Consider the following 21,884-nt stretch of genomic DNA (forward strand, 5'->3'; position numbering starts at 1 on the left):
GTTGTGGTCCCTGAATATCCAAAGTACTACTGAGATGGCACCTCTAAAGCAAAGATCTGAGAGAAACAGAGAAGTCTCTAGAAGCATAGAAAGGAACACACACAACCTAACAACCAGCTAAGGCAACACAGGTGCTGTAATAATGCATGATAAGTAAAGTTTGCCAGAATAGGGGAAAAAAGGCAAAATGGACTTGGCTGCACACTAAGAATCTAACTGGCAGGCAATAAGGTATCATGTATGCAGACACAATTATTTGGCAATAAATGCATTTTAGAAGATCCAAAAAGAAAGTTTTAAAAAAAGTAAGTTACTTCAATATTGCCCCTCTGAACAAATATTGACACAAAACGCTGAACAGATTTTTTCACTGTCAGTCAACATATGAGTTAAATTTACCTTTCCATAACCACTGCTGATGGTGGTTATGGAAAACCAAGGAAACAAATAATTGTACTGATGTCTATCTTGCTGAAATCTACAGATAATCCCAAATAATTTATATCTTTAACTGCAAAGGTAAGACAACTGTTTTGAGCCACTTCAAGAAACATCTTATTCTGGGGACTGGCGGTGAAAGAGGAGGTTTAAGAACAGAAGTGCTTTTGCTTAAGCTTTGTTACATCTATATTTAATAATAAAAATATACATCAACTAAAAGGTTCCATAGATTTTAAACAAGGAGAAGGGAGCTGTAAAAAACAGCAGGTTTCGTCTCATCATATTTCTTAGTAATGACATATTGCCTTGCTCAGGGAGATAAGCCAGTTTCTTTGCCAGTTTACTGAGCCAAGTTGGCTCAGTGAAGGAACAGACAAATGCTCGAGCTGATACAAGGATGGGGCAGGATTGCACGGTTAGCAGCTCTGGCAGGTTTTCTGAAGACTGGCCAAGAAAGTTTCAGCAAAAAGGGTACAAGATGTACAGATATCTGGAGAGGAATTTGGTTGCCCCAACATAGGCACCTAATGCCAATCAGGTGATGGAGGGGACCCGCTGCCCTCCAGCTGCCATACCGGCAGGACAGGTTCTGTGCCACATCTGCAAAAGCCACAAAGATAACTCAGATGGCCTAACAGTGAATTCCAGTCCTAGCAGGATAACATTCTCCATTTCTTTCTCTTTCATTCAAAAATGTCCTTCCAAAAGGAGTCCAAGATGGGTAGTTTATAAACTGGGAAGTAGATGGAGGGCAGTCCCAGCCAGCAGACCAGCAGCAGAGGTGGAAACAAACTCTAGCCCTGACACATCACCCACCTGGCTGCACCACATCACTCTACCCACCAGTCTCACAAGCTGTGAGGCTGGTTACTCACACAGCAGACAACCTCCTTCTGTCTCTCCCCATCAAAGTACAACAGTGAGATAACCCAAGGCCTGAAAAGCAGTTTAGGAGAATGCCAACCCCAAAATTAGCACCTAATCTGGATTCGCCACTTATAATTTGTGTCTATACAAAGCCAAAAACGAATTGAAAACAAATTGAAAACTAAAACCAGAAATGGCATGCAATTATAGGAATTTCTCTTGTTCAAAATTCAAAGTAAGAAATCAAACTCCGAAGTCAAAAACCTCCAAATCAATTTAACATTTAATGCAATGATTTTGTAGTTCAGTTACTCTTACCTAAAATCTAAAATATATTATAATTTTATGAAGATGCTTAATCTATCCAGAAGGATTAGGGAAAAAAACAGAGCCAATCAAAGTGAATGTTTGCCAAGAATGTATAAAGGAAGGAAAAAGAAAAGGCAAACTTTAGTGTATTGGCTAATCTGGAAAATGTAATCTTGTTAGATACTCTAAAAACCTATCTATAAAAGAAAAAAATTGTCTTTTAAGTAATAAATTCATAATCTCCATTATCAAGTGAAAACCATTCTTCAATTTACAGTCACAGCAATATTTAAAAAACTGAAACCATGAAATGAGGTAGGCTAATGCTGCCATTTTTTAGAAGAATCCAGCAAAAATGTCAGTGGGATAAAAGGGACCAAAAATGGGAAAAGTGCCTGCCACTCTTGAAAGCAAATATATTTGAAGTCTGATTTGCATGATCTTTCAACTTGATTCTCCATATGATTCAAAACTGACACTTAAAAATAACATAGTAAACTTGCACCAATCATACCTGATTCACATTTGGGAGCCAGATGTGTGAAATAGTCCAAAACAGAAACATTATATTATCTATAAGCTAAACTTACAATGAAGCTTGAAATAGAAACACCAGCCTTTCTTTTGCTTCAATACAGTGCACAGTACCAGAGCAAAAAGTTTTGTTAATGGTTTTTTTCATTGTCAACACTAGAAAAAGGTAAGAGTCGAGGTAACCATGACTATGAATTCCTGATCACAGGACTTCATACAGGCATTGGACAAATGAACAAATAGAAGTTAATATTCTCTATCATGCAGGAAAGGATTGGAGTGGATAAGGAAGTGCTACTCCATAAATGAAAGGTGTTAGTTCAGGATACAGAGACATGAACAAACACAACAGTTTATATGGACACTTGCACAATGAAGTCAAGCAATGAAAGCTTGTACAGATGGGTTAAGTTTGTCACGTTCTCTGAATTTAAAATCCAGCCTTGGATTTTTAGGAATATCTGTAACAGAAATTTATTTGTACATTACCATACCCCGTTCTGAAGACACAGTTATGGACAATTAGTAAAAACATTAAGAACTGAGCCCAAATTAGGAGATAATACTAAAATACTGAATTTTAGCAGAAATGCTCTGCATTCATTGCAATATTAATGATTCATAACATATAACATGTTCAGAAACTTGCTGTAGTGGTAGCTCACATCTCTGCAGTGGCACTCAAAATGTGCATAAGCTTTTATTAACTATGTATTTCATTGCTTTACAAGTACATACAGGGGTAGAACTTGAAAGTAAGGACCCGCATCTTATTTCTAAAGTCTCAGACTTCATTTGTGATAGTAAAATCCCAGAAAATTATTATTTAAGAGTCAGATTTACCAAAGGGTAGTATTCTTCCCCAAGACAGTATTAAAAATTATCTCTGAAATCCCTCAAACTTGACACAGCTGGGCAATGCAATAGCAAGATTAATCTGAAGCTGACAGATCACACAAGAGCAGATGATTAAATTAATACCTGAAGTAACTTTTCCCAAGAAATGAGAAATACAGGAAAAAAATCCATACAACTGAAAACATGCAATTTTAAGAAAGATTTTTTTCATAAACAGTGCAAGAAAAATAAGGCTGCATACATAGCCACAGAAGTGCTGGCCACAAAACCCTCCTAAGAATTCTGGTCCAGTTTCCCATTTGAAATCAAACTATTGCCCACACCAGGTAATGTAAATGCATAGCTCTGCCCCAGCCAAGTCTTGAATTAATCTCTCAGGAGAGGGTTTCCACTGTTTCTCTGAGCAAGCTGTTTCAGTATCACCTACTACATAACTTTCTCCCCCAGTGTGTTACCTGAACCTCGCAAGCTGTAATTTGCTGTTGTTTTCTCCTGCCTTAATGCCTGCAGGCTGCTATTCAAGCACCCGTCAGCCTCCTAACAGCTGAGCCAGACTAGCTCCCTTAACATTTCCTCATCAGTCAGAAGCTACTGGACTCTAATTTCTCTACAATCCTTTTGAAGTGGAGTGGCCCAAAACTGCATGTAAACAGCCCATGTAAACGGGACATAAATGTCTCTCCATCTGCTGGTGATGATACTCCTAATTTTGCTCAGTTACTGGGGTTACACGTACCCTGTTCTACCACTATCACTAATTTACTTTCAACTATTTGCATGACAGAGCAGGCAAATGAGAGGAGAGGGGCTTGCCATGAGTTTGAATGCTGCTGTGTATGGGAAGGAGAGCTTTGTTAAGTAAAACTTTGTGACACCTTCTGGCAGCGTAATTTTAACTGGAGAATGTTTTCTGCTGAATTACACGCAAGTAACTTGCATCTGCCTTCAACAAGACAGAAGGGTGTTGAGTTACCATTAATAACCACTTACATCGTAAGTCAGTGAATCTGCCTCGTTTGCTACAGTAAGGCCTGCCAGTTCTCCAAGACCCAGTTCATTTTCAAGGGCTTCATCTGTTCCCATAATAAAAGATTTCCCTGAGGATGGAGGGAATGTTAAAGCTTCCACTGCAAGAAAACAAAAAAAAAAACAAACAAAAATCCTGAAACATAGGTTTATACTACACTGTACAATAAAAGTGCATTGTCCACTTTCAGAATGCTACATATCTCTCAAGTAGCCACAGGGAAAAAGATACACAGAGATGCATAGAAAAACAACTATTCCAAAGATAATCACTGTACTTACCAATAAACAGCATTCTCTGAACACACCTACACTTGAGGTGTATGCGACTCCAGGCAGTAAAGGGAGCCAGCCATGGGCAGGAAGGGTGTGCTACCATTCATCCATACATAATGCACAAGTAACATAGAAAACACCTTTCCCAGCTCAGCTATGCAAATATGCAAATAGGTGCTGAAGAAGCAACAAAAATGTAGATAAAAACAGCTGGTGGGAGCAGCCCAAATAAAAGTCCTTCAAGCACTGCTCTTTGATTAGGTCTTTTAGTTATTACCTTTTCACCACAAACACCTTTTACCTTTTCCACCCAGAAGTCTACACAAACGTTCTCTTTTCTTGTCATTTGAATTCACAATGCAATATTTCATTCAACACACAATACATACAGGACACAAAATTTGAAAACTTACTAGAATAAAAAAAAATATGCACCCAAAATATCATGGTGTCTCAGCTTTATAAAGCAATACACAGCTAATAGTAATACCGAACTCAGACTGGTAACAATCAGCTGTCCTTTTTTGTGAGAATCCTTTTGAGTCTCTGAATCAAAAAACACATTACTGAAAGGACATGAAAATAGAGCTCTGCTAATATAGCTCTCAGTACATGTGAGAAAAGTTGGAAAGGGAACATTCAACAAAAAATTCTTCCACTTCTCAAAGCGTTGCTAAGTTACCCCTTTCATAAAGAAAACCACTGAGCATGAAGGAAGCAGAACGACTGAGATCTTTGGTAACTATTCCACACACCAGGGCTTTTTATGCATCTTAATTATAACTTGGCCAACCTACTTTTTCACTCTCACTGAAAAACTGCTAAGTGGAACTCATGTTTTGCACATTTTTCAAAACACATATTTACCATCTTAGTAGAGCACATGATATCCAAGAATCATAAAATGGTTTGGGTTGGAAAGGACCTTACAGATTATCATTCTCCAGCCCCCTGCCATGGGCAGGGACACCTTCCACTTGATAGGATTGCTCAGAGCACCATCCAACTTGGCATTGAACACTTCCAGGGACAAGGCATCCACAGCTTCTCTGGATAACCTGTTCAGTGTCTCATTACCCTCACAGTAAAGAATTTCTTCCTAATATCTAATCTACATCTAATCTCTTCAGTCTGAAACCATTCTCCCTTGTACTGTCATTACATGCAAGAAGTCCCTCTCCAGCTCTCTTGCAAGCTCCCTCTAAGTACTGGAAGGCTGCTATATTTGACAAATTAATACAGCCTCATATACTATATGTTATTATGCTCTATATTATAGAAATTCAAATATTGAATCAAATAGATGAATTAGCATTTTTTAGACATAATAGTAATGCTTCATTACAAAGATGCATGTATGGCTCTCCATACTTGGACTAGCCCCTGTGAGAATTTTTCTGGAACACATTATGGAAATTAATACACTGGCAAGCTGCAAGTTGTTCTGTATGATTCACTACACAATTTCCACATGCTTTTGAAAGCTATAGTAAGGCATCTGTGTTTACCTGCAGAGCCTCTATCTTTGCACTTGGGGAAAAAAGGACATGCTTGTGTGTGTGTATGTATACATACATACATTTAAAATTATGTCAATGGGAAAAAAAATGATGCTCTTATGTCCTCAGAGTTTCTGGCCCACACTTGTCTGCCAGGCTTCAGCGAGTGATTTAGGATGGTCATATTACAAAGCCACTAAGTGCCAATTTTTTTTTTTCCATCATGCTCAAAGGTATTCAGTCAAGACTTGAACTTGGGTAGGTGCCTTGACCTTACCAATACTGAATCAGAATTTGCAAAGTGCTTGGAAAGTCTTAGAGGATAATCCTTAAGAAGTAGCTATAAACATTCACCCTCAACGAAGGGGTATGTGCTTTTTTAATATTTACCTTCATCCGTCCTGTTTATCTCATGTTCAATGAGCCTTGAGCTACTGGGCCTAGAAGGAGGTGCAACAGATGGCTGTAATGAAGGGAGATCATCAACATCTCTCAAGTTTGCAAGCATATCTTGCAGCTTTGACCTGTTGGGCCCTAACCAGAAAAAAAACAAAAAATTAAAGGGTTTAGGCATAGTTCATGATGACACTGCTTAAATCAGATATGCTACAGCAGCACATGCAACAATGGGTCCTACCTTGCATTATGACATTACCACAGAAAAACTAATGAGCACTTAATTCAGCAGTAACTAATCATCCAGCATGAAATGAATTTCAAGAAGAAAGTGATAGAAGCAACTGAGAACTGTGAATGCACAATTTTCCCCATATGTATGAACTCATAGTGCTACTTGTATGGGATGCTGAAGAATGCCGCCAACTGAGTCACACTTTAGACTATTAGAATATTTACTTTGCTAAAACAATAGCTGATATCTGTGAATATTTTAGAATTTGTGTATCAGGTACTTTGTGCAGCATATTCTTATGACAACATTGTAATTCAAATTTATTTGTGCAGTAGTGTAGTATCATGAACTATATAATCCAAAAAGTTACACTTTTATTAAAACAAAAATGCAACTGGATTCACTGGCCTACTTCCTGAAGCTACATATGGTGAAGACCCATGCCCTTCTTGACACTTACCTGTGCTTTGCTCCATCATTTTCCCACATCCCTGTTTTGACTGTTTTATATAGGATTGAGGCTGAAACATATCTTCGGTAGTTTTTCCTGTTGTAAGTTTAATTAAGAATGGGAAAATGTCTTACCCATAGTCCATTATGTTTTTTCCTAGACCAGTAAATAATACAGCTATTTTAAAGCAGCTTTAACACAGTAGTGTACTCTAATATATGTATTCTCTCATAAAACCATTCTATGATTCTATTCTCTTATTACTTCACAGGAATGTTTACTACAGCCTTGCAAAATCAAGAGTTTACTAATGCAGTTGCAAACACTACTTTGTCCACCCTAACCATAATGACTGATAATAAACTAAATTGTATTTAACTCCTCTGTCACCAAAATGTTACTCAATCCAGAAAAACACTAAGAAGGATTTTGCAAGATTGTTTTACTATAATATCTGCTTTATAAAAACAGCATTTTACTTAGTAGCATTTCAGTGGCTAAGCATCATATATGATGAAATTAAAGTCATAGAAACAAACTTTGTAAAATTTAATGTTATTTAGTCCCTTCTTTTTTCTCCAGCCAGCCTCCCTCACATTCTTCTTCACTATGTGCAATATTATGAATAACTGAAAACAGGCTCTGATTCTTCCGGATTTTTCTGCATTGATGCTCCTCCAATGATGGTTTGTCCATGGAAAGATGCTTAATTTTACTGCTACAATAAACCACTTTGTCTCCCAAGATCAAATCAAATCAAAATCAAACCAATCAAATCAATCCAAAAGGTACTGAGCAGCAGTTATCTTCATGAAGGAGCACTGCATGTCCAAGTGCTGCCTTTACATCATGAATTTTTATCATAACAATATAAAGCATATTCCAATAATGTCTACATCTATATTAATAATTGAGTTTTTTCCATCAAAAATAAAAAGGCAACAGCTGTTCAAGAACAGAATTTCAATACTTGTATTAAGTAATTTCTGCTAAACTAATCCTACAGCTGTTTTCCCTGAACTATATAACATGTCTGTATATTTTAAATATAACAGACAAGTTACAAAAATCACTTTCACTGTAATCATATATTGGCATGCCCTGTCTATCTTAATCATAAAGAAATTTAGAATTCAATTTTGTTAAACATGAACACTTTAGTTAGCCAGCTCAGCTTCTTGTCAGACTCGCAATTAACTTCCAGTAAATTAAATTATTCCAAAAATGACAAAAAATATTTACCTTTATTTTTTAATTTGGAAAAAGGAAGAGGTTTAGTTTTCGTATTTCATAACATAATTTCAGCCCATAACCAACTGCTGAGCAGCAGCTAATGAGAATATCAATACAAAAAGTAATAAAACAAGTCAGCCTCAACGATGGGAGGGTCTGACATATTTGCATCATTATGCATATCTCTTTGGAAGTGAGAATTTCCTTGGTATTCACAAGCATCTTCCCACAAAGGGAGAAACATCCCTGAAATTTCTTACCAGGCTACATGCAATACTATTAATATACATCTTTCACACATGAATTCTCAATATGGCTAGGTATTTGAAACACAGCCATGGATACAGTGTTTCGTTTTAATCTCTCCATCTGAGTTCAAAAAGTTTTACGGCTTATCTATCAAAACTCATTGATTTTACAAAACATATCTGTATTTCAAGAAATGTAACAAAAAAAATACAGGGCTAGAAACTGTATTTCAGATACTGTTCCAGGTTTTTTTTTTTGGATAACAATATCCAACTTTTTAAAAGGCTAGTCCCAGAGGTATGACAGTCAATAAATAAATCCTGTGATTTACAAATAAACTGATGGTCATAGTTGCTTCCTATTTCGAGCCCTGCATAACAAATTATGATGACAGCATGACTTTCATGTTGTGAATGTCAAGTATAAACAGGGGTAGAAATTAACCTGTTTTCTCCCACTGTCATCTAATAGGATACTCAAGAGAGTTTCCAGTTTGGCTTCTTTCTTTGTTTATTTATATACCAGACTTTAACTCTTCCTGTGAAACTGGCATGTTTCCAGCTACGAAAGGATTCTGTAGTCTTCTGTATTAAAGTGTGAAGTATTAAAACAATGCCTTTTGCAATTTAAATATCTGAATAAACATGCTCAAAGCAAGAATTTTTAACTAACCCAACACTTGGTTGGAAGAAGTTATCTCTAATCCAACTATTTACTGGGTAACTTGATTGTCTATCATTAATTTCAACCCCTGAGAACTGGTGAACAGGAAAGCAGTCAGGAGCAGCAAAGTAAAAGAGTAAGTAATTTTAGGAAAACATTGAAAGAGAGATAGAATTAAGGGTGTGAAAGATGTGAGATTTATGATTTTAAGGTGCAATGTTTTCCACTTACTCTTCACCCCCTTTTTCCCCTTGCGCTCCTTTTTGTATTGTTCCTTGAGTTTGGTTATAACTCCCTGGTCGACATTCCAGGCTTCAGGCATGAGACACTGGTCTTCCTTTTCTAAACAAAGTGAAACAAATGAAACATCCTTTTTCAATAATGTTACCAAGTGATCTCCACTGAAGGAGGCAACAGCTGCTGTCAACGGCATTTGTCTTTTATTTTAAACAGACAGAAATAGCACCAAGCTTGTGAAAGCTGTAAAACTGCTACTCACATTCCACTTCTGTTTGCTCAGAATGTTCTTAAAAATATTGAGATGAAGTTTCACGTGTTTAATTCCCATAACCAAGCACATAGCTGTCCATAAACGTAAGTGACGTTTACTTTACAATAAATCAGGACATATTTCTCAGCTTTTTCTTTCCTCCTGGGAAAGAATTATTATATCTAGAAGCAACAGCTATGTTACTTGTCAACATAACTTTACAACTCAGATGATGTGTTATTGCATTTCAAATTCTCATTTTATTGTCTTTGTGCTATGTTGTCATTTACACAAAGCAGTAGCACATTAAAATAATTCTGAGGCACAATATTCATGTCATCATGGTTTAAATAAATCCTTAGAGCACTAAAGCCATGAAACTTCACAAAAAGGTGAAGGCCTGACATAGTAATCTTTGGTAAAAAAGTCCAAAACATTTCAGCAAATCTAATGAAAAAAAGTTACCACATTTTGGTTTGGGTTTGTTTTTTTTCCTAAATATCTCCCTCAAATTGCTTCCTCTGTGACATGATACAGAATAGAAGTATCCTTCCAATTCTACAGTATCTCAAGATTTTGAGCAAAACATGCTACATGAGTTCAAATCCCCCAAGTAATTTTTCCTTATATGGCGGCTGTCCTGAAGCAGCTTAGAAAAGTAACTTGTGAGAGGAGAGGAGGTAATACAGCTTTTCCTTATATATATTTTTATGACCATTACAGCTCCAAAATCTTTGAAATGCATTATCTTTTTCCTTTGTTTTCTCATGAAAATCTCAAGTTTATTATTTAAAGATTAATTCCTTTCAGACCAAGCTTGCTTTCTACATTGATAAGCTATTCTAGATCTTTCAAAATACAAACAATAACAAACTTATCCTCAGACTAAGCTGCAAAATGTAAATGTCTGTAGAGGAAGCACAACACTATCAATCACAGTTTGAAGGAGTCACTATGACTGGACAGGAGATAAAAACCACACATGGGTTATTAATGTGATTGACTTGTCAAAAATGAATAATGCTGAAAAAGACCTAGGGATCCTCTATCAACATCAAATTCGACAGGATTCAGTAAAAAGCAAAAGCAACCAACAATATCCTGGGCTGTATTAACAAGAATGTAACCAACAGGGTGAGGGAAGTGACTTTTCCCCTGTGTTAGGTACTTGTGAGACCATACTTTTGAGTACTGTATCCAATTTAATATTTTTAATACTGAGAAACCTTTTAGGTACAGTCCTAAGTATCTATTATTGGCGTAGTGTAGCAAGCCTAAGGGAGCCACTAAGATGGTTCAGGCAGCTGGGGCAAATGAACTTCAAGGAGAGTCTAAGACTACTGAGAGAGCTCAGTGATGCCAAAAAAAGGCATCTTAGTGTGGCCTCCAACTACCTGATGTACAGATGTGAAAACAGAGCCTGACTGCTCAGACTTGCACCACAGAGGGAGAAGATACTTTTTAAGGTGCTCTTTCACTCCTTTGAACCCTCAGTCATAATCCATGGTCTTATACTCATGGAGTGTCAGATGAACTTAAGACAAAGTTTAGCACCTTAAGTCTTTTAAGAAAAGCTATGAAAATAAGCATTAGTAAGCTGAAGAGATACTCTAAAATAATTGTATATGGGCTAAGTCATGTTCTCTTAATGCATATACCTCAATTACCATTAATGAGCAAGAATTGCATAAAGAATTCAAAAAAGATATGAGAAAATCATACTTCAGAGAAACAAGTATCTAGTCTTTCTGGAGTTAGGTTAAAAGTTTTAATCATACTTGTCCTCTCTGGCTAGACAAGACTTCTTTTCTTCCTTCAGGGAAAAAAAAAAAAAAGTTTAAATAGATTTTTATTAGATTGTGTTGTTGCCAGGACAACACCCAATATATTAATTTTCTAAAGACTGTTCCAGCATGCTTCCCACATGTCCCACAGATTCTATTCAACTTCAGAAGTGGATCCTGAACTAATGCTATTCAAGTGTTTTATAGTTTAAAAATTACCAGAAAACATCTGAGGAAGCTTTCAAGCTGAATGGGTTCAACTGTAACTGAGCAGTAATACTTGGAATCCACAATGAAGAAAGAATTTCCTCTGTTTCCTGCTGTCCCTCACTACAACAACATCACTCTACTGTACATTTATAACAGCAACTCCTTGAAGAAGCTTATAGTTACCATAAAAGACACAGGTTGTGAAAGAAGTAATTGAAAAACATGAACACCTCCAACTTCAAAAAAACCCTTTTGCATTTCTAGAAATGAAACTACTACTTTTCATAACAATTTATTTTAACTGTTAGACTTCTGCTCACATGTACTCAGCTGTCATCAATGAAAGCAAAAATAAACCAGAAGTGTGAATTTGAGAACAAAAAGCTCCTGTTGGCATACTGACTTCTTGGTGACACAAGTAATAGCTGTACTGACCAAGCAGTATCCAATTTTTTTTAAGAGCAGTATTTCTAAATTTGTTTGGTGAATAGAATACTGAATGCAGTATCTAATAATATTACAACACCCTCTTAAGCAGAGACTACACCACAATGAACAGTAACTTGGGAGTCCAACCAGGAGATGGACATGGCTTCAGTGAAATACAGCATCTTGGAGCCAACAGCTCATGTGAGAGCCACAGCCACCATGGTTATTGGTCTGTCACAGTTGCAGCTCCATTATAAAGCTCCATTATTTCCCATCATCTTCAACAGTTCCCTCTGTGTCCACTTATCCTTAAGGCTTTCCAGAGCAGCTTAAATAGGAAACAACTTCCCACCAAGATATTTAACCAGTTCTCTTCTTTCTCCCCTTCTCTATACTGAGAGTTTAGGCAGAATAATTATGTCAAGGAAAAGTGGATGGTGGCAATGTGGGTTGCAGGACATAAACCTCAAAGGACAGAGAGCAGATTGTGAAATATCTCTCTATGACTAGCAGACTTAAAGATACATTGTTCTGATAAATTATATAAGAAAGTTTGAGTAACTGAAGAGTTCATATTAACTAAATTATTAACAATAAGAGTACAACTAATTTGGATTTTATGACTCACATTACTCTCTGCATCAAAGTGGGAGAAAGCAAAGATGAAAACATAACTTTCATACCATAATTGTAAAATATAGCTTTATCGGAGCCCTTTATATGCATGGGCCACTGGAAAAATACATTGAAATACCACGCATAAAATTTAAATTCTATCTGCCTTAGAAGTAAAGAAAAGGAAAAATGACCTGAGGCAGAAATCTTGAAGAATCTTTACATTAAAGCAGTGTACAGAAAAAAATAAGAATATTATACCATGAGGACTTCAGTCAGCCAATTATTTACTGATAATAAAATAGAAATAGTAGAAATAATCAAAAGATGCTGTGATCCTGACAGAGATGTCATTCAATGAACTGATCAGTCACAATATATTCTTAGCACATTTTTTTTTCCTCCTGCTATGATCCATCAAATTTCCTTACCCCAGTCTGTTCCATCTCCTGAACTTCTCGATTCCCCATCACCATCATCTGAGGTAACCAAAAAGTCAAACTCTTTCAAAGCTTCTTCTGTATCTCTGTCTTCACTGCTGTCAGACAGCACTCTTTTCCTTACAATCTGAAGGGTCAGAAAGGACAGGGGGAAAAAAAGCTGAATTAAGTTACAAACACATTTTTAATCCATGCAGTACTGTCTTGTCCTCTACGCAAAATCCAAACAGGAAGTTGAAGAGGAAGCAGAAAAGTACACATTAATAAGCAAATCTGGAATAGTAGTACACAGACTTTTTTCAAACTTCTAGGTGAAAATGAAATTTGCATGTAACTCTTTCTTCCTGTGACCATCAATAATCAATCACATGGATAATTAACCAACACTAATCTACACCACTACTATATTTTTCTTTAATACTAGAATGTACAAACTTTCTCTTAAAACATTTTTGAAAAACACAAAAGTCACAAACGAAAACTCAAGAATGCCATAGAAAAGACTTCAACAAAACCAAACTCACTTTGCTTCTCTCAAAATAGCCTAACTTTCAATTCTGAAATCATTCTCTATGTGAACCAAGACACAACTCCCGGAAACAAACAGACCAACCCCAAACCCCACAAATGACAAGAACGGGCTTTCTCAGACATCATAAGTCATTCCATCCTGACTGCTTTCTCAGATATTATTGCTATTTAAATATGTTGCTTTTCATGTTTAAACTGCATTTCCCTCTCAGATTCAAGAGCAAATTCTGGTAAAAGAAAAAAATATATGTTTTAATGAAGAATTTAACTTTTAAGCTTTCCACAAAAAATTTACTTTCCCCTCAATAATCAAAATGAACTTTTAGATTCCCTGCAGTTATTTGACCAACTGGTAAGCTGATGCCATGATACATGAAAACCATACTGAAATTTTTACTTTTACAGAAATAGATAATTTACATTAATCACACTGTTTTGACTTGGAACCTTGCTAAGGGTCAGTCTGTAAAGACTTCAATACATAGTCCAACAACCACAGCTCAGGAGGATAAGAGATTGTATTTCCTCTAAATACAGTAAACCAATTTCTAAACCTGAAGCAATTCTAAACTTCAAGCTTCATTTCCTCCACAAATTTCGTGAATGTACAGTACTATACAGGACTTAACAGAAGAGTCTCAGATGTTAGTTCACAGTCCATGAATGACAGGAAAGATCTGAAAAGATCCTCTTTAAAAATGCCATAAAACTAATAGGCTTTTTACTGTTAATTCTTAAAACTGACCATAAAAACAAACACATCCATCATATCTTATCTCCTTAAATTTTTAGGAAACCAAATTCACTGAATAAATGTTAATTTTAAAGAAGAATACTGATTGCATATATCTATGTGATCATATGAACAAATCATATAGCAAAGTATAGATCACGAGTGAGGTTAAGACATTAGACTGAACAAATAAAAAAATTTCTTAACTATATTAGAGTTCTTCTATTTACACTTCTTCCTTCCACAAGCTATAAAAACAAGTGTATTTCAGTTCTGTGTACTCTATGACAAATTTTTACAAGTCATTTTAAGTATCAATAATTTTTAAATAAATATTCAAGAATAATTATTGACATGCAACATTATGAACAATACCTTCAAACTAAGCTGAGAACTGTAAAAAAAGGATACCTGATACCTTAAAAATTGTGTTCCAGAATATATCAAAAATACTAGTCAGCATGGAAAATTTAATCTAACTTACAGCAATCAAGGTGGCAAAGCATAACTTGTATGCACAAACTCAGAAATGCATATATAATTCCTCTTATGCACACATGCTTGGACAGAACATCATAAAGATGCATTAATGATTTGCATGTGTACATACACAGTCATATACTTTGCTTATAGGCACCTCATTAATCTCACTTTTTCTGTTCTTCGTAACTTTTTCAATTATTTTTTCCACTCACTGTTGCAGTATCAATGATTGTTTTCTCTCTTCCTTCAATATCTTCTTCATCTTCCTCATCACTAAAGTCTGCAGCTGCATTTTCAAGAAACTTGAAGGTCTCTAGCAGAGAGGCAGAGTCAGTCAATTCAGGTTTCCTAAACAACAACAACAACCACCATCATGAGACAAAAGAAATCACAAATCTCTTTTGCAACTACTAACCTGTTCTGTATTATTATGTCCAACAACACATAAGACTAAAATAAGCTTTCAAGTAAAAATGGACTGTTAACAGGTAAAAATTCTTATGGCTAAAGAACTAAGCAATAGACATAAACTGTATTATTAGAACCAACAAAACTATTTATTAGAACCAACCATTCTTAGTATGGCTGCCATTACTAGGACAGACACTTCAATTTTTTATTTGAAAAGCATTTTAAAGCAACATTCATCTGACATGTGCCCAAAGCAATATCAATACTGCTATGCCATTACTGAAAGCCTCAGCAACAAGGACATGAGCCACAGCTACCAAGCTGGGTTCCCATGTGCACATCGGGGTACAGGAAAACCTTACTCCTGCTAGCTGATGTTCCTCACCTTTCTGGGAAACACCAAACTCTAGATCTATCATTTATTAGCTTTTAAGACATGATAAACATGTCACTGTAAAATAATATAATGGGGAAATATAACTGATGATTAAATAATATTTCAATTTACATTAAACAAATGAGAAAATGGATGAAGATTGGGTAAAATTATGACTGCAGTGGCAGAAATTTAGGCAGTGCTTCAGAACAGGAAGCATAAGGGTTGTTATATTAATAACTGAAGAGGAAGAATCCAAGAAACAGGACTGTAACAATTCTTAAAACATTGACAAAAGTACAGATAAAGCAGTCCTAAAGTTATCAATAGGACCTGTGTTTTCTATGCAGAAAATGCACTTCTCCACGAACCCCGGAAAGATACAGTGGTGAAGAAAATTTATTCATTTTGACTTGTTACAATTACTTCCATTAAAACCTGGTACCTTCTTTAGATGGCTTTACAGCAGTGAAGACAAGCTTTACTGTTTTCTTACCTTTAATCAGTAGTCAGTTTTTCACAGTTCATCACTAAATGCACGTCATCTTGATTCTCACAACCACTGAAACAGCAGAAGTCTCCCCCTGTCTCTTTTCAGAGCTGTAACTCTAAATTGTCTTGTGCAGTCACCCTTACTACCAGCAAGTGCCTTGCTTCTGCTAGCCTTTTCAAAAGGTTCAATCAACTAACACAGCTATACAGTCAGGCCTCGTAAACTCCCTGCAGTGTGAACACCTGATCATCTGTCCATCACCCACTTACTCCAGTGTTTCATCATAACACTTTCCAAAGGTCTATTACAGGAAGCATCCAAGGGCAAAAGCTTTGATGTGTAATAAGGCATCATAAGCAGCACACTCCCTTCTTTGCACAGTCTCTGCTCAAGCAGTTCTATGCTTCCATGATAACAATCAGCAAAAGTGCTTTCTTCATAGTCCCACTTTATCTGCATTTCCTTAGGACAATTTGCTACTCTTTTTTTTTTCATTTGCTCACCTTTATCACTCAAAAATACCACGAGATTTCACTTGCCATTAGAAAAGCTGCATACACAGCAGCATAATATACCATGATGTACAGTATGTTTTCATGATCACTGGTTTTTATGAGAATATTCCTTCCACTTTTCCAGATCTTAACTTAGATTTTACCTTAGGTAAGAACAATCTTAAGTATGTTTCGAATTTGCCCTGCTTCCTGCAGTACTGTGATCCTTGTTTCTATGACAAACCTGAAAACACTCTGTAATATTTTTATTTTTCCTTAAGTAATCACTACTTTGGCAGCCTATAACACTTCATGAATCTGTAGAAATAATGTACATTTTCACAGAAACCCTACGGTATATGGTTGTCTGCCTGTTTCCAGCAGAAAAATCTTGATAAGACAACAATTGTAACATGCTTCATTTGACTAAACCATCCAAGCACAACCACTTCTTGTTTTTTTCTCTGTATTTTGCCATGTAAAAACATTATGGCTGATGATTTATAATAGCAATTTTCAGATATACTCCAGTAAACAGCAATGTATGAACTAACACCAAACATGGAATATAAAATTTTAATTAAGAGAATTTACTATTAAGAAACAGATATCCTTCCATAGGTCCAATTATTTGCAGTAATTCATACCAGACTTGGCTCTGTACTCATTTGCTCTTAAACCTGACTCTCACACGCTGAAGTTCAAAGTGACTACCAAAAGACATTATATCTTTTTTTGATTAACAGCTGTGATTTTAACTATGCTATTAACTAATACACATTTTAGTGGGCAGGATATATATACATAATAATGTATCTGCACTTACATGGGGAGTAGGGGTAAATGGGCATCTCAAGCATTGGGAAACACAGTAGCTTATTTATCATGTATTTCAAAACTCCTGCACAGTACAAGAATGTACAGTCAGCATAGTGCCAGAGAAGATTACTTGTGCTAAGATACAACTCCAAGAAAGAACTCTTGAGAATCAAAAAAGAAAACAGAAGAGACAGAATATTTAAACTATTCAAAGGTTCTACAGGAAGATAGTTTCAAGTTGACAGACAGGCTGATTTCCTATACTGTACCCCAATAAACTTCAGCAGTCAAAGTAAAGGTAATTTAATAATTTGAGCTGTTATCCTTTAGCAGCATATGAACATAATGCATTTTGGATAATGCTGTCAGCACGAATACTTAGGAAGATCATAAAATGTATTGAAGAAAAATGTCTGGCCTTAACTAATTTATGCTATGTACTTTGATGGCAATTTCGAGCTTGCTTGTTTAATTAATTTTCCACCTGGTTAGTTTTTTTCTCTTAGGGGGTCATTCCCAAAGCAACATAAAAATGCAGAAGGGTAAAAAATATATACAGAAATAAGGTAGTAAAATAAATAACTTAAAATTCCATTTTAGAAAAAGAAACACAATTCGACATTTCCAGGGCTTTTGTAGCTTTGGGTATTTTTTTAAAAAATCAATGGGCAAGAACAATAGAATCAAACTCCAAAAGTGGGGACTGATACAAACTGTGGTATTACAAGAATAAGTAAAGCAAGACTACACCTGTTGCAAATAAAGAGAGACCAAAAGCCCTAAAAAGATCTCCACAAGCACAATTCCTCTTTTCTGAACTGTCCTGTATCACAACATATTGAAGGGAGAACATAATTTTCAAAGTGCAAGAAATTAGGTGCAGCTTTTTCCTTCCTCCCCAGACATGCTGTCTAAAGAAAACCAGTTGGGGAAGAATAAACCAGAACCCCCAGACAGCAGGAGAAGCTACAGAACCTGCCAAAGCAGAGAGCACAGAGCTGCCAGACTGCAGCAGGGCCTCCTCAGCCCCGTGCTCCTCAGCTGCTTGTTCTCAATCTCTTTCCCACTGCTCCTTTCTCAGTTGGACTCTGCAACCACACTCTCACATGCAGTTTTCTCTCCAGCACCTAACTTTGTCTTCTTTCCTTGAAGGTCTCATCCCAGTTGACTCAGTATCATATCATTTAAACAGTATCATATCTTCTATCACATACTGTTAACTCTGTCCATTACATCCTCCTTTCCAGTAGCCTTATCCAAGTAGACAGGAAATTCTTTGGAGCAGAGATTACCCTGCTATTCCTGCCTACCCACAATTAGGTACAACAGGACTAACTGCTTCTCATGAGCATAACAGTAAGTACTGCCAGAAGGTAACTGTAGCTAGATTAATGCTGCTGGGTTTTCCATCTTACTGCAACAGATGGGCAGTGCACAGATTTTGTGAACATCACTCTTGCAACAGGGAACTTCTGATTCCTAAAGATAAGAAATGTTTTCCTGTTTAAAACACAAAAGTCTTGTTACAAATGGGATGGTAACCAAAGTACTTATGTCCCTTAAACATGATACTGAAATCGCATGAATATTTTCCTCCTCAGGAGAAGCTGATAGAATTCTGCACAGCTGTGATGGCTGTGAAAATCTGATCCCAATTTGTATTTTGTAGGATGTTCAATTATTCATATTTCTGTTAAACACTTGGTCGCTTTAAGACTAAAAATAATAATACCTTCCCATGAAACCAAAAAATCATGATTTATGGATATTCCACATACACTATTTAAAGACTAGCTTTGCTGGGCTCTGCAGGGCATAAGACCAACTCTTCATTTTCTGCCCAACAGTGACATGCCTTGAGACAAGTATTATGTGTAAAAATTCATTTTTTTCTGACACTGAAATATTACCAGCTTTAAAAAACGTATAGTTCAGACTGAACGTATTTGCTCTCAACATTCAATATTCATGATCTTAACACAAATCCTGTTTCTAAATGAGTGAAATGCAGAAACCATAACCTATAGGCAAGGTGAAGTTCTTTTGTGGAAGCTGAACAGCATGCTGATGATACCTTTCCTGCTCCCAGCGTGATTCATTGCAAATTGCAAAGTCAAATTTAACTTAGACTAAAGTCACATTATAGACATGTATTTTCTTTGTAACTAACACAATCTATACTTCTATCATTACCTTCTCCTTTGTTGATAATAACTCTGGAAAGTCTGTGGTCATGTCCAGGGAGAGCCTCAAACTTCTCCCATGAACTGTCCAACCACAAGGCCATTAACTGCCTCAGTCCTACTCGCAGCCTCAAAGGAAAGAGCAGAGGCTTTTCCTGTTTGTTTATTTTATCCACGACATACACAAGTTATCTTAAATAAAACCAGGATTTTATTGATAAATTCAGAAGCAGGAAGAAATACCACAATAAAGTTAAATAAATACAAGTTCAGCTTAGGCTGAGAAATGTTTCTGGGAGCTTGTACATTTGGAAAGAACCTGTTGTGATCCAGCATTCAGAGCTGTTCTACCGAACTCTTTCCTGAGCCATTTTCTTTGGTTCGGTTTCCTACTACTATGAAAATAGCTACTGCATAGTCTTCATAAGTTTTATTAATTCCCCACAGAATTTAGTTATCACATGTTTTAAAACAGTCTTTTCAATGTGACTAGTTAAATTCTATCTGTTCACACTGTATTCATTAAATAAATGCATGCAAATTCAATGAGGAGTGTCTTTAAAAACAGTTCATTAGATGTTCAACACTGTAAAATCTTTCATAGTGCAGCACAGAAAATACCGAAATAATTTATAAACTACGGAACACTTAGAGTCATCAAAATTTACACACAAAGAACACAGGCCAGGCTAACAGTCTGTCACAACCGTTGAAATCTATGAATTCACATCACACAATGCAGGAAGTAGTGCAATATGTATTACAAATGGTAAGCAACACTTACAAAATGGTTTGGATATAAACTGGAATCACAAAGGAATGACATTTAAAAAGCTAGGACACTTCTCTTGCCAAATCTAGTCAGCTAACTATAATATATTAAACAACTAAGCTTTATAAAGGATAAAAAATAGTATTAATATTTGAGATACCAGAGAAACTTTTAAAGTTATTTCTCTATTCACCTCCCCTCTCTTTGCTTCTCTCTCTCCAACTGCACTTCTGTCTCTTTCTCCCCATTTTTCTGTACTGTGACATTTCCAAGAAGCATCTTTCAAACTCTCAAGCCATAGAATGGTGCCAATTAAAAGTGTGGTCCATTTGTACTTCTTTCTTCACAAAAAAACCCCCAAATTTTCTACGTTTTTTTTTTCTGCTTTAGTGCATCTGTTGAAAGTGTCCAGATCTGGTCTAAATCAGGTACCTTTGAAATGTCTGTTAGATCACTGCAATATGGAAGCAGGGAGAAACAGAAAAAAAGGTGAAAAAAAATTTCAAAATCTATGTGCTTTATTCCCTTTACTGTTTTGTTTTTTGGTTTTTTTTTCCCTTTTTTGTAACTCAACATCTACTTGCATACTATTTAGGAAATCTTTTTCATGGCAGGTATTACCTGAGGTTTATAAATTGAGAGGTATTTTCCCAAATAAACCATTTTATAAGCTAGTCAACAAACAACATTCATCAGCCAGTACACAGCACTTTCATTACTTGGGCCAGTGTTAATAGGATTTAGAGATGCAAAAGAGTTATAACGTCTTCTGGCATACAAAGATGTTCATTCACTGAAGGGTCAGCTGTTCTATATCAGAAAGATAAAGTTTTCAAAATGTTTAATCTTTGAAAAGGTCTTCAGATTTGCTCTCAAATGCTGAGGTTTGATGCCTTTTTGCTCATGTAAAGTATAGGTAGTGGAAGCTCTCTGCAGTTCAATAGGAAAAGGCAGCAGGTAAGTTTCAGAGAGACTAATATATCACTCAGGACCATTTTTCTTTAAGAAGTTTCTATTGGCTATTTACAGTTCTAATGATCAAACCCTTAGCAAGAACTAGTCTATATCATTTTTATATATAGACATTCATATCTATGCTATGTATACACATATATTTGGTATATCCTCATTCCTTTCCAGTTCTATTCCTTTATTATAGTTGCTTCCACTCATACTAAATGGTAGTCAAATACACACCTTCAAGAAGGTAAACTAATTTGACTGTTTAGGTTTCACTCATTAAGATAAAGCTACTTAAAATGAGGTAATAAGTGAACTAAAGATACTTAAGAACTTTCATGTTTTCAAGGCTACAAGCTACATTTGCAGGAAGCTTTTGTTTCTGTTTCAGTTTGTTGGGAGAAAGCACCCATTCCTCTCACTGCAAGTGTTAGGAATTTAAACCATTATTATGAGGTTATTATTTTAGTATCTATTTTTGAGTCCAGTCATGCCAAGTGGTACTTATCTTTTGTAATGCAAGTGAGCTGATTGAAGAAACTGAAAACTGATTCCCTTTTAAATTCCACGGAATAATTGAAAACAGGACTATATCTAGCTCATGTTAACATTTCATTTATATAT

General features: G+C 35.9%; 1 protein-coding gene across 4 annotated transcripts in view; it reads right to left on the reverse strand.

Annotated features, from left to right (window-relative positions):
* The window catches only part of STRN (striatin), a 67,505-nt gene that overhangs the window by 16,986 nt on the left and 28,635 nt on the right, over positions 1-21,884 (reverse strand). For 2 of the 4 annotated variants that reach the window (XM_014876708.2, XM_014876684.2), the window contains exons 6-11: positions 14,965-15,100; positions 12,997-13,132; positions 9,269-9,379; positions 6,902-6,988; positions 6,201-6,344; positions 4,000-4,136 (exon numbers count right to left, since the gene is read on the reverse strand). In XM_014876708.2, the coding sequence (XP_014732194.2) occupies positions 4,000-4,136; positions 6,201-6,344; positions 6,902-6,988; positions 9,269-9,379; positions 12,997-13,132; positions 14,965-15,100 (751 nt within the window). The remainder of the gene's footprint in view (positions 1-3,999; positions 4,137-6,200; positions 6,345-6,901; positions 6,989-9,268; positions 9,380-12,996; positions 13,133-14,964; positions 15,101-21,884) is intronic. The other 2 variants (XM_014876692.2, XM_088161356.1) reach the window with 2 other exon arrangements.

Source organism: Sturnus vulgaris, chromosome 3 (genome assembly GCF_052056855.1).
Source record: "Sturnus vulgaris isolate bStuVul1 chromosome 3, bStuVul1.hap1, whole genome shotgun sequence".
Lineage (NCBI taxonomy): Eukaryota > Metazoa > Chordata > Aves > Passeriformes > Sturnidae > Sturnus > Sturnus vulgaris.